The sequence below is a fragment of the Cupressus sempervirens genome, chromosome 9 (assembly GCF_028749045.1).
Source record: "Cupressus sempervirens isolate cs-2001-9-10 chromosome 9, ASM2874904v1, whole genome shotgun sequence".
Classification (NCBI taxonomy): domain Eukaryota; kingdom Viridiplantae; phylum Streptophyta; class Pinopsida; order Cupressales; family Cupressaceae; genus Cupressus; species Cupressus sempervirens.
The window spans coordinates 411,872,764-411,890,135 of record NC_143126.1 but is presented as its reverse complement, the minus strand read 5'-3'; the positions used below and the strand labels follow the sequence as shown (position 1 = coordinate 411,890,135).

Genomic DNA, 17,372 nt, shown 5'->3' with positions numbered 1-17,372 from the left:
AACAGGAGCAAAGTTATACCCACAAAATGTGTCACCTTGATTGTGAATTTAGCTAGAAGTCTCATTCTTTCCTCCAGGGCATACATTCTCTCCCACAACTCTTTGTCAACTAGTTTCTAAGCCTCATCAGGGACCTCCTACTTCCCACGTGATTACCATCCACCGAATACTTAGTGACTTCCTGCAAAACTGAAGTGGTTAGAGATAACATTATCATTAGTTATAACCCTAGTAGGTGAGGACATCGTCATAGGGGAGGGCACTTTTTCCTCCATATTTGGGAACTGGTCCCAGGTGAGGTCCACACATCCCAACACAATGGAAGGTGAAACATGAGTCATCTCTTTCCCACCTTTAGTCACACCTCCCGAGCCAGACATTGAGGAGTCTAAGGCCTCCACCTCCTCCTCCTCCATGTTACTCCGAACATAATTAGAAGTATTCTATTTTAATCTTTTTCTAGGGTGGGCCATTTCCTCCGAATCGGAGTCCTCCTCCTATGAGGCTCTAGACCTCAAATTCCTTTTAGCATTGGATTTCACAATTCTGCCAGACCTCCTACCACGTCTCTCCTCATCTTCAGAGTCCTCCAACTCTTTCTCTTTACCTTTCTCTTACTTCACTTTTTTTCCTAGGGGGAAATATTCCTCTCCACAGGGGTCCCACTAGGAGAAGGTTATGGGGTAGGGGCTCTATGCCTAGTAATTCTTAGCAGGATTTGGTGGGGGCGGGGTTAGGGAGAGTAGGGATATCGACCTCGACAATCTTGGGGGTAAAAAAGCTAGGTGAAATTGATATAGGCAGAACATCAACCCTTGATGGAGAATAGTATAATTTACCCCCTTCGTCATTTTTTCTTTAACATTAGTAACCGTATCAACCAAATTGTGTAACAGAAAAAATGGAATAGAAATGTGATAACAGTGACATAAATGGTTCAAAAGGGGAAAATGGTAGTAGTAGCAAACACCATACCTCCCTTCAAGCATTAAGTACTCCATCAGTACCAAACAGACTTTATTCCAAGGCTCCAAAAGCTTCTCCCTCATAAACCCTCCCCTATGATGAATGGGTTCTTCACCTTCCAGAAAGAAACAATTTAGGCTCACTTCATCAGCCATTCTAGTCAGCTTCTATTACTTTCTCCCCTTCATTACAAGGCTTGTAGCCAAAGAGATAATTTCCTCAAAAATATGGAATGCAATACCATTAATAGTGAGCTTTTTGTCCTCCTAAGAGTTAACAAATTGCAGAAAACAACTTTAATCATGAATGTTTAGCGCCTCTGTGAATGGGATAAACCCTCCCTCTTTAAGAATATACCAAACCAGAGGTTTACGAGAACTTTCCTTGATCATTGAAGGCTTAATGTGTAGAAGATCGCCACCCATCTCAACAACTTTCACTAGAAAACTCTTTTTTATCAAAAACCAAAGGCAAGTAATAACAATGCAGTCACACTTAGGCAAAAAAATGGGTGGCTTTAAGTATTCATAAAGGCCTTTATTTTTATAAATGGTAGTGTCACATCTAGGCTTAGTTGTCACATGTCGACTACCATTGCCCTAACTCCAATCTTTTCCATCATTCCCAATAAACCCAAACCTTTTAAAATTTGAACTTTTACTCATTACCAAGTATGAGGACATGCATAAGAAAATAATTAAAAATACACCCATTTCATAGTTCAATATCCTTTCCCTTTTGAACCATGCAAAATTATAATCACAAGTACCCCTTTCATCATACATCAACATCTACCCATACTAACCCCACCTCATCAATCCACTCAGCAATGAGTTGTCATTATTAAACAAAGAATCCCCCCAACTAAACTTAGTCATGATTTAATTTCTTTATTCACTAAAGATCTTACCAAGTTTGGTAAGACTCTAAATTCTCTCTAGCACCATAGACCCTGCACTTTTAGTCCTAGCACCAGCATCTCGTTTGCTACCCAATTTCACTCCCAAAAATTATGGTGCAACTCAAAACTATTCAAAATGGTTAATAAATGCATGATATCTTCAATGATCCTTTTGATTTCCCAACCTTCGTTCATGGTGCCTTTCACCATTTCAATTATAAATTTTGAGTTGCCTTCTATTTCCACATTCTCCCATCCTACACTGATAACCATTTTCAAACCCCAAAATAGAGCCATTGCTTCTGCAATATTATTCGAGACTTCCCTAGGTTTCCTGCATAGGCCAGAATCATTCTTCCATCACTGTCTTTGACTATACCCCCTCCAGGCGATCCCTCCATCCTCGTGGCTCCATCAAAATTAAGTTTAACCCAATTCTCCCTGGGGGTCTCCATCTCATCCTTTTCTTATCAAGTTGCTTAGAATCATCGATTTCCATGAAACCTTCTTCAAGATCCCAGGATCTAGCAATCCTTTGTTCCATCTGATTGGGGGGGATCGCCAATTTCCTCCACTTACAACTCTTCATATTTTCCACCAAAAGCTTGCAAATAATATATGTTACAATCTCCTCACTTCTCTCTTCATTCCTGAAATCTGTATTATTTCTCTCCTTCCTAATGCCTCAACAAACATGGGGAGGATAACCTTCCACAATTGGATAAAGAGGGGGTGGGTGAATGGGCATTGCCAACTCTCAACAAATTGGTCAATCCCATTTTTAAACACCCAAAACATTTCCAACTTTTGTAGCAACCTACCCCATATGTTAATAGCATAGTTATACTCTAGGAACAGATGATGAATATTCTCTTTTGCTCTCTTACAAAGGTAGCATCTGTTAGATAATTGGAATCCCCCTTTCCTTAGATTATCCATGGTAAGGATCTTCCCATGTATGGAGGTTTGTCAAAAAATATTGACCTTCAGGATCAAATGACTAAACCAAATTTTCCCCCAGTATTTTGGTTCTAGTTCCTTTTCGAAAATTAATATATAAGCAAAAATGACTATAAAATCCCCTGTCATGGTCACCTTCCAAATAAAGGTATCATTTTGAGCCGCTCCCGAGATTCTGTAGCCTTTGAGGAACTCATTTAACTCCTCGACTAGCTACCCACCATCTAAGAATTCCTATTGCAATTCTAACTTTTTGCACTTCCTCCCTAGACCAATAAAATTGTATACCTTATTCCCCACCTGCCCCTAGAGGTGGTCCTAGAGGAACCCAAACTTGATTCTGACCAAAGGTTTATCAACCAACCAAGTATCCTCCCAGAATTTAACCTGAGTGTCATCGCCCACCAACCACCTCACTCCTTCCCTAAGTAAGCTTCTATTTTTTAATATATTACCCCAAATCCTTGATCCCAATGGGAGGTCATTTCTCTAGATGCAATGAGTAAAATTCAAATTTCCCATATACTTAGCTTTTAAAATCTTACACTAATTAGCCTCATCCTTCATCATTTTCCACCCCACCTTAGTAAGAAGAACATTATTTAGATAAGAATTCCTTCTAATTCCTAAACCTCCTCTACTTTTAGGTCTACAAATCATTTCCCAACTTATCGGGCTTACTTTATTTCATTCTCCTCCCTTGACCAAAGGAAATTTCTTTGGATTTTCTCCAGTTTCTTCGCCATACTTTGGGTGATTTTGAACAAGGACTAGAGGAAGTAAACTGGGATTCCTTGAAGAGATGAAGTCAAAAGCTATAGTTTACCTACACTACTCAAAGTTTTACCTTTCCACCCAATCAACTTCTTTTGCATCTTTTCTAGAATGGTATTCCAAAAATTATTGCTAACTTCTTTCACAGTCAAAGGAAGTCCTAGGTACATATCATGGAGTGAGGCAGTATTGCAACCCAGGATATTTACGATTCTCCTCTGGACATCTGGCATGTTGTTGAAGAAAAACACCTTACTTTATCCAAATTAATTTTTTGTCCCACATTGACAACATATATCTCCAGGGTAGATTTCCAAACTTTTGCTTCTACCACTAAGGAGTCCCCACTCAGGAAAGTATCATCCATGAACTGTTGGATAACCTCCACCAGTAGTGAGGTAGCAGGTTTAATACCTTTTATCTCTCCTCCCTTCATCTTTCTTAGGAATGCTCTTCCCAACACTTTAGCTACCATAATGAACATATAAGGAGAAATAGCCGCCCCCCCCCCCCCCCCCCCCCCACCCCATCTTAGACCTCTCTCCCCACTGAAGTTTCCCCAAGGTGATCCATTCAACAACACCGAATAATTGACAATTTCTATCATTGATTTAACCAGTTTTATAACACCTTGGCTAAAACCAATTTTCCCCATGATTTCATACAAAAAGTCCAATTTATCCTATCATAAGCTTTCAAAATATCTAACTTCAAAGCCATACTAGGATTACAACTCTTCTCCATTGAGTGAAGCACCTCATGAGTAGTTATAGCAGCATCAAGGATTTGACAACCTAAGAAAAACCCATTCTGGGTTTTCCCAATAAATTTGTGCAATAGTGGCTTTATTCTATTCACCATTATCTTAGAAAAAATCTTGTAAGTAGTGTTGCATAGGCTAATCAATTTGAATTCAAAGAGAACCCTTGGGTCCTTGATTTTGGGGATCAAAACAACAAGTGTTTTATTAAGTCACTTTAGGAGCTTCCCAATTCTGAAGAAATCATGTGCAACATAGAGAAAATTAGTCTTAATCATCTCCCAAAAATGTTGGAAAAAGGCCGAGGGGAAACCATTAGGGCCCGGGGACTTATAGGCTTTCATGGAGAAAATAGGTTTATGAACTTCTTCCTTAGTGACCTGTTGTGCCAGTTCCTCATTCTCCTCCACCAAAATCACTATGGGCTTGGAATTAATCAACCGTAGTCTATCCTTCTCATTGACGGTTCTATGCTCCTCCTTGAGAGAATTTTTAAAATATGTACTAGCCCAACTACCAATCTATTTCATTTTTGTTAGCTTTGCATTATTATCATCTCTCACAACATCTATGGTGTTTCTCCTTTTGTGGATGGAGGCCAATCTATGAAAAAATGTAGTATTTCTATCTCCCAGCTTGAGTCATAAAACCCTCAATCTTTGCTTCTAGAAGGTCTCCTCCCTAATCATCCTATCTTTCCACACGCTCCTACAATTTTCCTCTTCTAGAATCATATCTTTAGAGGCCAAGCCCTCCCCCATCATTTTTTGGAGCTCCTCTAACTTCCTTTCCACCTCCTTCTTAGTCTTGAAGATATCACCAAAGTACCTTTTTTTGCCAATTTCAGACATTCCTTCTAACATTATCCAATTTGGCAGAGAGTCTGAACATAGCAGTTCCTTCAACTCTTATCCCCCACCACTCCGCCACCTGAGCATAAAAGTCAGGATGAGATTGCCACATTATTTCATATCTAAATGGTCTTGACCCCCCTACATCTCCTCTTTCCAATTAATAATGATAGGGGCATGATTTGAGACCGTCCTAGGTAATCCTGTGAGCAAAGAAGAAGTCAAACCCTCCCAGCCAGTCAAGACTAAAAGTCTATCCAATTTGACTTGAATAAGGTCAACCCCCTATCTATTATTTGACTAGGTAAAAATCACATATCTCCATGTCCATCAAGTCATTTTTAATTATAAAGTTAGCTAAATCCTTCATATTGTCTATAAAATCCGTCGCTCCTCGATCTTTCTCCAAGGGGTAAAGAGGGGAGTTGAAGTCTCCAATACATAAAGTATTTTTGTTATGGGAGAGAAAATAAACATTTCCTCCCAGAGACAACCTCTTCCTTGTCTTGAGTTTGGGGCATAAACATGAATAACATTCCAGATCTTATCATCTTTCCTATGTTCAGTAATAAGATAATTTTTTGAACAATGTACAAAGTTTACTTTACCTACACTTGGGTTCCAAAATGTAGCCACAACTCCTGATACTCCCTCCACTTCACTATAGCAAACATTGGCCCCTGGCCAGATATAACTAGCAATACTTTCAAAATTAGACATGGTCATTTTAACTTCCTAGATTAGGAGGATATCAACTTTCATGTTAGACAGTTGTTGCTTGAGGGCAAACTATTTTTGAGGGCTATTCAATTCCCTCATATTCCATGATAGAATAATGATTTTCTACACTTGGTTACGGACTCCAGGGTCAATTGCCTGCCACTAGCCACCTCCCTCGCCATTTGCTTCATTCTTCTATTCTGCTTCCTAGATTTCCCTACATCCATCTTCAACTCCTTCTCCTCCTCAGGTTTCCTTGAGACTTTGGTCTGTCTTCTCTAAGTTAGTCATTTCCCCTTATCATCCTCAAGTAGGAACGAAGGGGTAATGGTATTATCTAACTTCTTAGTGGCTGGGGGAACATCTTCACTCCAACTAAACACTCTAGCCATCTCTACCACTTCCAAATCTTTCCCTTTATCTTTCATAATCTCTTTAATTTTGTCCTCCAAATCCCCATACATCTCCTCAATCACCATATTTCTCACTAGGGTTCCCAAGAGCTCCTTGATACCTTGCAGAAAAGGGAGAGGATCCCCATCATCAATATTCACTATCTCACCTTCCTCCAACACACTAATAGACCCACCCAGCTCTAGGATCTTACTGGTAGCCTCCACCATTTGCTTGCCACTTGTCACCTCCCTCGCCATTTGCTTCATTCTTCTATTCTACTTCCCAAATTTCCCCACATCGATCTTCAACTCCTTCTCCTCCTTAGGTTTCCTTAAGACTCTAGTCTATCTTCTCTAAGTTTGTCATTTCCCCTCGTCATCCTCAAGAAAGGACGAAGGGGTAATGGTATTATCTAACTTCTTAATGGCTGGGGGAACATCTTCACTCCAACTAAGCACTCTAGCCACCTCTACCACTTCCAAATCTTTCCCTTTATCTTCCATAATCTCTTTACTTTTGTCCTCCAAATCCCCACATATCTCCTCAATCACCATATTTCTCACTGGGATTCCCAAGAGCTCCTTGATACATTGCAAAAAAGGGAGAGGATCCCCATCAATATCCACTATCTCACCTTCCTCCAACACACCGATAGACCCAACCAACTCTAGGATCTTCCTGGCAGCCTCCACCAGTTCTATCTTTTCCCCATTTACAGGCACAACAACCTCCACCTTAATTCCTTCCCTACGTAAAGTATCCATGGTCACCTTCTCTCCCAACTCTTCCTCCCCCTTGTTCATTGATACAACTTGAGTTGTGTTGTCTCCAATAGACCCCTCCTTTCCTACTGACTTAATGTTCTTTTTGTAGTCCACAAACAAATGTCCAAATGAAGAAAAATTATGGCATAATAGCTCTACATTCTCATAGACAATGGGCTGCACCCTCTTACCCCACTTAGAGCTCAACACAATAGACTCGGGTGACGTAGTACCAATCACAACATTCACACTAAACCTTGCAAACACCAGTCTAGATTTATGAAGGGAAATTGTGTCCACCACAAAAAAGTGTCCAAAGGAGTTCCGAATTGACTTAAGGATCCTTTCATCGCAAAACTCCAAGGGGAGTCCTGGGAACCTAACAAAAACCAGAGCCATTCTATTCAACTCTTTTGTCGGGACTAGAGCAGGGTGCCATTTAGCCATTGTTAGACTATGCTTCCCATAGAACCAAGACCCTGCCAACACCATTGTCATGTTTCCCACTGCCATAAATTTGAAGTAGAAGAGTCCCCCTGACATTGTTGAAACAATCACACTCCCTTTTAATTTTCACTGCTGTCTTACCCACTTCCTAGCCATCTCAATCAATGGGTGGAAGGCCACAAACATGCCAATTAGGCACAGTTTTAGATTGGCAAACACACTATCAACCAAATTGTCTAGAATAACAATTTTAACTCCCCACTCTCCATTGATCACCCTTGGGGCTTTTAGTGGGACATGAGTCTTCTTTTCTCTAAGGACCACGTCCTTCCATCCTTGAGCCACTATAGGGCTCAATACACTCTCCTGACACTCCACTGAAAGCATAGTAGACCCTGTAGGATCCTCGCAAGTAGGACGATCAAAAATCTACACCCACATAGACAACCCCAATTGAGGTCACAACAAATTGTAGATCCAGGCAAGAATCAGGGATCTAGCCATCCTTGGGGGACCATTCCCACTCATCAAAATTCAAACTCCAGCAAGGCGGGAAAACACAAAAAAGTTGTAGAGCTCAAAAATTTAGGTGTCGAACATAATATTTTGATATTGTTATTATAATTCAATTATGTAGTTTTTAAGTCAAGTTTGTTGATCCATGTCTCTCAAATGGTTCAAAAAATCCATCTCTCATGAGAATGGATGAATCACTTAGCTCTCATTGCATCTAGATGATGCCCACATAGGTGAACCATTGAACCTTCAACCCAAGCCTGCTTGATTGACTTAACTTTCCTCCAAGGTGAAGCCCACTTAACTTACTTCTAATTTACAAAATATTTGACAAGTGTTGTGACTTACAAAACATTCATTATAGAGCCCCTTTAACTCATCAGTAAGCTTAAAAACTACACAATTGAATCTTAATAACAATATCAAAATTTGGCTTGTAAAAAACATCTACTTATCAAATATTATAGCAATCCATACACATCTCGCACATGCTTAAAATATGTTACACCACTTAATGTTTATATTAGTAAAAGAGTTATGTACACAAAGATAATATAAGGGTCAATGCAAGAACACAAGCCATCTATAAAGAGAAATCCAAATTCAATCCCTAATTCTCAAGTGAAATCTAATATTAAATATGGTCAAAATAAATGAAAACTCTTTGAAAATTAACAAATAAATATGTAAATGTCATCATTACAAACATAAATTATAAAAAAAATTAAAGTACTTAATTGGAATTACGAGAAATAAACAATTATTTTAAGTCTAAAAAGTTGCACTACTAAAGCTTTAAAAAAAATTGACAACTAAAAACAAGATCTCATTTGAATTATTTTATATAAATTAAATTGTTTTTTTTTTGGCTTGAGGGAAAATGTAATATATGTACAGTAAATATGGAACAGTTTTGAGGCTTGTCTACGGCCATTTGAGAAGCTTAGCTTGGAGAGTAATATTTATGACTCATTAACATCGGAACAAAATAATCGAACTATATAAGCAGCTTTTGATGTTATATTATAGCTTGTTCATTCAATCTGGTGCATACCCAACAAGTAAAACAGGGAAAAACAATGATTCCTTCAAGAACCCATTACTATCTACAGAATTTCTAGCATTGTTTACACCCTGCCTCAAAGGAAATCTATGGAAAACTGTACTACTGCCGCCTCCTATGATATCTGCTTGAAAAAGCTAATCAGGGTATTTTATTTTTTACAATCCGGATCTCAGATATATATCTTTGTGTAGATAGTCAAAATACTACACACAAACTCACCAGAACATACTACTACTGTAAGGCATTTTTGTTAACAACTATAACTGGACAAGTAGCATTCCGAGAGCAGTAGTCACTCACAGATCCCTTGATTGCTCTGCAAAATGTGAATCACAAGTCAATTCACCATAACATTTGATATATGTTTTTGAAATCATAAGCCAAAATTTCTGCACTTTAATATTTAGATTAGATTATCAACAGTCTGATCACATTCTGTGGTCTATTACCAAGATGGGCAAGAAAAAAGAGATTTCTGAATCATATTTTACATTCCATCATCAAGATGAGAAAAAAAACAACAACACATTCTCTTATCTTGGTAGATCTTACTACTATCCTAATGCGGGATTAGGATCATAGAATGCCATAGAAATGTTGATCACACAATCAATATAAAAACCATCCAAAATGACAAAATCAACTTTTACTACAAAATGTCATGAATGCCTGTTGAAATGACTGTATGGAAACCAAATTCAATGAAAGAATCAATAGACAACTAATTAGCAATACATCTAAAATGGGTATTGAAATGACTTCTTCCTCTTCTCATATTACCTCATGAAAGGACCATAACCATGGGTACCCACAACTATAAAATGTGCCCCCAACTTCTTAGCAGCTTCACAGATCCTCTCTTTAGGGTTTCCAGTCACAACCCGGGTTTCTGCCTTCACATTGTAACGCTTGCAAACATCCAAAGCTCGCTTCAGTATCTTTTGGGTAGTCCTCGTTTCAGCACTTTCCATAAGATGAACAACTTTGCTACTCATTATGTAGGCTGCCACAATACAAACATCAGTAACACCCTAATCAATATTTTCAAAAGATTGAAATTGTCTAATGGAATTCAAAAGGCAAGGAAGTTGTGTAAGGCACATTTACCCCCCACAAAAAACCAATAATCCAAAGCAACTTAGACAAAAATGTAAAGTTGGGGATGTCCATGTACTTGTTCTTACCAGGACCGGATGATGCACAAACAGGGGGTTGAATATGGAGAAGGATGAATTTATAAGATTGGCGAATGTTTGTGTGGGGAGCCAAGAGATTCTTACAAGCCCATTCACAGGCCTTTATGCTCTCTTGGCTTTCATCTACTGCAACCAACACTTTCACCATTTTCACCTTCATCTTTTCTTCTTCTTCTTTTCCCATATGTTGTGCTGATGCTTCTTCCATATCATGGCGTTCTTCTTCTTCTTCTTCCATATCATGGGGTTCTTCTTCTTCTTCTTCCATATGTCTATGTTCTTGTATTTGGCTTGCCATTGTAATAAGCACAATTATTGACCCTTCTTCTTCTCAGGGTTTTGGTAATATGAGAAGGGATAAAGAGTTAATATAAAGGAAATATGATTGATGATGTGGCCTTGCAAACCACCATTCAAAATGGGTCAGGACTGGTAGTTGCCTCTTTCTTTCTAAAATTAGTGCGTTTGTTGAAGTCAACATGATTCTTGGTGGTGGTTGCCTTATCTTTAGAGGCCCTATGATTTGATATGACAAAGTGCACTGATTGATGCCGTACTATTCATCCAAGCACTCGGGGAATCTGAGATGGCAGAGTGAATGATTTCTACAAGGATGTATTATTTGTCCACCTTGTTGATGTGGACTGGCATGGGGCAGAGTGAATGATTGAGTTCAATGAGGAGAATATGTCACCATTTTAGAAACTTCTTCAAGTTGTATGGAGCGTCGAGGTGGAAGTAGACTATTGTTTTCTTCCCAATTTAGAACTTACATCGAATGTCTTTTAGCCATTTATCAAGAATGGTAGGCCTACATTATTGTTGTTTCTTTTTTTATTTATTTATTGAAACAAAGCAAATTTACAAAGAATAACAACTATATGAGGTAGTTGGAAGAGAGATACAACATATAAAACAAATCACTACAAAACAACTAGCATTACATTGAAAGGACATGACGAAACACTTTGCAAAGGTCCATATGGCAGTCACTTTGAAGCTGATTCACTTGGTCTTTAAGTTGTTGTCGCTGAGCCATGGCCGACGGATTCCTTTAAGTTGTTTCTCTTCTTTACTCTTAAGGAATAAATCCACTCTAAACAAACATTATTAGTCCCGCCTACTTATGGGGGAATATAGTTTTCAATCAACTATTTTGTATTAATCATTGTTTTGGTAGTGGTGCAACTTTCAAAATTTGCCCTTTATGCTATGGTCCGCCTAAACTTTCTTATTAAATGAAAAAAAAAATTGATTTTATATTATTCTATTGGTTATGTCCATTTTTGCTGGTGTCTTTTCACTTTTTCAAAAGAAATTTTTTGTAAAAATGAAATTGTGACATTTGGCAAAGGCAACATCATGTTGGTTTAGAGGTGATATATGGATAATAGTGCCTAAATCTTTATTATTTCTATTAAATGTTATATTTGTATGTTCTACTCTTTCAAGTTTAGATATTTAGTAATTTTAATAGGTTCCATTATTTAGTGTTGTAATGTTGAATATTTTAGTTTTTTACTTTATTTTTATTTTTTGTGTATAATTAGTAGTATCCATAATCATATTGTAATTGTCAACATAATGTAAAATATTTGTTATTAATTTTTTAGATTACTATTTAGGATTGAATAAATTTTATCTTTAATAATTTTTTGTTATGAAAAATTGAAGATTTTCTAATTTTATAGTTTAAAAAAATTAAATTAAATTCTTTATTTAAATATTTTTACATAAATTATACACTTTTTAAGTAATTAAAAGAAAATAAATCTCTCTATATCATTTTATTTTTACTTTCTACTTATTTTTATTTTTATTTTTTAATTTATATTTCCTCTATATATTGCACTAGGCAAGACTCTAGCTTGTAGAGCTCTTGTTGTTTTTGTTATTTATACTTAAGGAACAAATTCACACTAAAAAAATATGTATTAGTTGATGTAAGGTAAGGTATCTTGTATTGGCCACTTTCTAATTTATTCTTTGGTACAATTTTTTTAATGTAGAGGTCTATTATTTACTTATTGGTATATCTAATAGGTAACAAAAGAATTAATAATTAATATCAATTGTGCAATATTATTGACATCTAAAATGTACAATTATTAGGACATCGGTGTATAAGTATTGGATCATTTGTACAATATTTTTTGACCTTGAACATATACAACTATGGGTGTGCTTCCCCTAGAAGGAATTCAATGTTAACATCTATAAAAGACAATAGTACAAAGATTGAAAATAGAGTTTTCATACTAAACTATATTTGTTACATTTTAAATATAATAGAACTAAAGTCAATACTAATTATTATTATGTGTTGCAATTTTATGTTATTGTCGTTATTATTAAGCTCAAGTAGACTCAAGCCTAAGACCTCCCAGATTAGAGGCTCACAATTTACCATTGTGTTGTAATCTTTTACCTAAATACAATAGAAGTTTTAGTCCAATTAACATTGTCAATATTTTTTATTTTATTTTTGACTTACTACTCAGCTCTCTCTGTCACTTTCTATCTATCCCACCCCTCTCTCCCCATACAATTTTACCCATTCATCTCTCTCCTCTAGGTATCCCCTCCTCGCTTTCTCCATCCTTCCCTTGCTCTCCTTCCAATATCTAGCTCTCCCTCTACCCCTTCTTAGTCTTTTTCTTCTTGTTGTTTTTATGGCTCCTCTCTCTACTCCCACCCTCTCATTACTAGGTGATTGTAATTCAATTTTAATTCAATGGTAATTGTAATTCAATTTTAACTATGGAAATTTTAATGAAATTCTAATTTTGTTTAAATGGGGTTTCATTTTATATGAAATGGTTTTTTTTTGTACTTAAATGAATTCTAATGGATTGTTGAGTATTTTGAAATACTTGTGAGCTTGAAAACTATATCAAATGTGACACTTTGAAAAATGAAAACTTGAACCCATTTATAAATCAAACTTGTATGATTTCAAACCAAATGAACTATGAAACTACACTTGCTAAATGTTTGATGTTATGCATGATTTATTTTGTGTTGGGGTTGGGTTTGACTTAGTATGCTGACTAGTTTTGGATGTTTACCAGAGGCCTAGAAGTTATTGTTTTATGATGTTGTATGTGATGTCATCATTAGGTGATTTGATCTATGAGGTTTTGATCGGTGTTTATGTTGTGATTCCTAGTTGCTTGCATAGGACTAATGTGGTTATTGTGACTTGATGAGACTTTTTGTTATAAGCTTAGGGTAGGTTATCTTTATGCATGTTGGGAAGTGGCTTGCAATGGAGGCCAGAGCCCTAAAGAGGTTGCTTGGGTAACACATTGTAGGTTGTATTAATAAGTGATAACATTTCATCAAATGGGTTTTAAATTAATTAACAAGAATTAGTGGATTACCTTGCCTATGTCTTGAGTGCTAGTACAGGCTAGGATGGGAGTAGAGAGGATGCTTGGTTGCGACCTTGCCTCATTAGTATGCCTTGTATGTAAGAAATGATACTGATGCCACATAGAGTCACTAGGGGGCTGGAGACCAGAGAGGCTGCTAGGGTAACCTGAGAGTTGGCAATGACACTTTTCCACTTACATAGTAGATATCCTCTGTGTCTATGTTGCCTTTGGGTTTAGTTTTTACTTGTGTCTTGGTACCTTTGAGATAGATTACTATCAAGATTTCCTTGACCTAGATGATGGTTATGACTGTTGGATTATTATCTGTATGGGACTTGAGATTATCTCCTTAGCATGGTGGGAGTGGGCCATTTAGGTTCCACAAGGTCAGGTGGTAGTGTTTCTTATACCATTGAGATATGACAGTTGTATGTCATTGCAAGATGTACTTGTGTAGTTGTTCCTATTCTCCAGATCTTGTTCTTATGTTCGGTGGTCATATTTTGATGTATTGTACTTGATTATCTAGAGATCTTATGAGATGTTGTATTTATTCATGATTTATATCCTTCGAGCTTTCCATACCCTATGACTTATACAGAAGATGATTATGCATTCTAGTTATGCCATGTGGCATCTTATGTAATTAAATATATTATTTTATTTGATTTTTACTTGTGGTTATTCTATGGTGTGGAATTTTTTATGGATCAAATTTAGTTTTAATAAAACTTATGTATGTGATTCAACATCATGGAACCCTTAAGAGATGTAATCTATTTAGATTGTTTCTATGTATGTGAGTTATTGTTTCCGCTATGTTATCTCTTGTTGTTTTAATTTTTTAATATATTTTTTTGGAAAAACTTAGTGACTTATTAGGTTAATTTCTTTTGGGTTCTCTGGTGGGTCATTACACCCCCTTCCTCCATCCTTCCCCTTCTCTCCTTCTAATATCTAGCTCTCCCTCCATCCCTTCTTAGTCTTTTTTTTCCTTATTTTTGTCTCCTCTCTCTACTCCCACCCTCTCACCATTAGGTGATTACCTCTCCATATTTCTTTAAACAATATAGAGATTAGGGTATGTTAGCTTAAAAGAATAAATTTGACAACTGAGTGTCAATACACTTAACCAAGATCAAGAGTAAGTGTCGAGTAAGATAAAGTGTCGAGTGTTAACAAGTGCCGAGTGATAACAAGTGCCGAGTGTAACAGGTGCCGAGTGTTAACAAGTGCTGAGTGATAACAAGTGCTGAGTGTAATAGGTTCCGAGTGTTAGCAAGTGCCGAGTGATAACAAGTGCCGAGTGTAACAGGTGTCGAGTGTTAACAAGTGCCGAGTGTAACAGGTGCCGAGTGTTAACAAGTGCCGAGAGCAACAGGTGCCGAGTGATAGAGTTTTGTTTAGGTGCCGAGCTATCCAGGAAATAGCATGTGCCAAGTATCAGCAATACTTCAGGAGCCGAGTAACTCAGTAAATCAGCATAAAAGTTTGAAATTGCACAAACTATGATGCAAACAATTTTTGCAATCGACATAAGGTAAACTTCGAGGAATTCAATGATAAAATCGAATCTTTTATTTTTTCTATGCAATTTGCATGCAGCCAATAAGAAAAATGCTAAAGGCATGCAACCAATCAACAAAGGATAAGTATTGAGCGGAAAATGAAGATTGAATATGGATCGTAGATCCATACCTAACCCTAAATCTTCAAATGTCTTTATAAGGAAGATGAAACTTCATTGTAAAAAGAAGAGACAAAAGGTGTGAAAAGACATACAAGGGTTCGTAAGGAATTTTATTTTCAGAAGTGAGGATTATCAGATCACAAAAGGATCCAGATCAGAGAAAGCAGAACAAGTGCCTGCAATCAGCAATCAAGGATTGTAATCAGTCAGGTTTATTATATCTAATACTTTCTAGCAATTGTATTAGAATAAAAATCCTATGAAGATAGGTTAGCTTAACAGCTATTTCGATAAATCCTTTAACTAGGTGACGAAATCCTTTAACAGGGTAACACTTCATGTTAAGTGTTTTGAAATCCTCTAACCAGGTCACTATTGACACAGTGTAAAGCCTTTAACAGGGCAAACCATCAGAAGTGGTTGAACAATATTGCTGCAGTAATTTTTGTGGGTATCATCCCCACCCCAGTTTTACCTTCTTATTCCTAGAGGGTTTTTGGGTTACCAAATTCTAGTGTTAAGTGTTCTTGATGCATGTGTTTTGTTACATGTTTATTTGATGTATTTACATGCATGCAATTTACTTTAAGTTAAAAGTTTTATTGACTAAAGTGTGATACTTATGATTCACCCCCCCCCCCCCCCCCCCCCCCCTCTCATAAGTACTCTTTCCATATTTGAATATTCCAACAATTGGTATTAGAGCTATCCAGGTTCTCACAAAAGAAAAGCCTAACAACTTAGAGGAAAAGATCTAAATATGGAAGCTTTCAAACTCGGAAAGATCATTGAAAATCAGGTGATAGATGTGCAACTTGCTCTACATAGCTTGGAGGAATTCAAAAAAAAATTGAGAAACTCATTAAAAAAGAGGAAGGATCTAACCATAGCTGAAAATGATATACACTACAAGGAGATTGATACCACCAACATATTTTCTAGTGGAGACACTAAAGAGTTTGATGCAGTAATAGTAGAACTGATGGAGAAAAATAAAATTCAAGCAGATGAGATAAGATCTCTCAAGATGGAACATGAATCACAGGTCATAATGATATGTGAAATTACTGAACACAAGAAAAAAGCAGTTGAAGATAAAGTGATGTTGGAAAATGACAAGAGAAATCTTGCAAACAGACTTGAAGAAAAATGTACCGAACTGACAAGGATCTCAAACATGCAGATGGATACACTTGCCCAAATGATGAACCTTCATCATGAACTCAATGTAAAAGATATTGAGATCTCCACCTTGAAGATGTAGAATGAACAAATGCAGAATGAATTGAACAGAGAAAAAGAGGTAGCAGAAAATCTCAATAAATCAAGTGAAGCCATCAAGTATTTTGAACAGTTGCTGAAATCACCAAAATCTGCCCATGATACATTAGGACTAGGATACAATAGCACTGAAGTTGGAGAATCATCAAAGAGTGCTGAACAAAGAAGTGATAAAGGTAAAGATGTCAAACCTACATGTCATTTCTGTGGAAAGAAAGGACATACATTTAATGTCTATAGAAGCAAGAATGCCCATCAGCATGACAAACCAAAAAGCACAAATCATTGTCATAAATGCAAGAAGCAAGGTCATCAAGCATATGAATGCAGAACCCAAACTATCAAGACATCAAGATTTGATGGACACTGTTATAATTGCAAAAAGTATGGACATAGAGCTTTTGAATGTAGATCAAAGTCTATGTGGACAGTAAATCAACCAGCAAAGACATCAAATCATGAATTTTGGGATTACAACAACAAGTACAGCTGTCACTATTGTCAAGAATATGGACATATCCCACAAAACTGCATAAGAACACATTTTAGAAGGAACTACAAAAGATGGTTGAGTCAAACTACATGTTTCAATTGCTTAAAAACTGGTCATGTCAGTAGGAATTGCCCAACAAGGTCAAAGGCATCAAGTTCTGAGTTCAGCAATGGAAAGGAAAAGATAGATGTTGGACATATCAGAATTGAAATGA

General features: G+C 36.8%; 1 protein-coding gene across 1 annotated transcript; it reads right to left on the bottom strand.

Annotated features, from left to right (window-relative positions):
• Positions 1–9,049: 9,049 nt before the first annotated feature.
• On the bottom strand, positions 9,050–10,661 carry LOC149539048 (universal stress protein A-like protein). The gene is made up of 3 exons (XM_089800398.1): positions 10,306–10,661; positions 9,902–10,124; positions 9,050–9,437 (listed from the first exon to the last, which is right to left on the bottom strand). The coding sequence occupies exons 1-3, from the start codon at positions 10,613–10,615 to the stop codon at positions 9,353–9,355; spliced, it is 618 nt and encodes a 205-aa protein (XP_089656524.1). The 5' UTR covers positions 10,616–10,661; the 3' UTR covers positions 9,050–9,352.
• Positions 10,662–17,372: the final 6,711 nt, after the last annotated feature.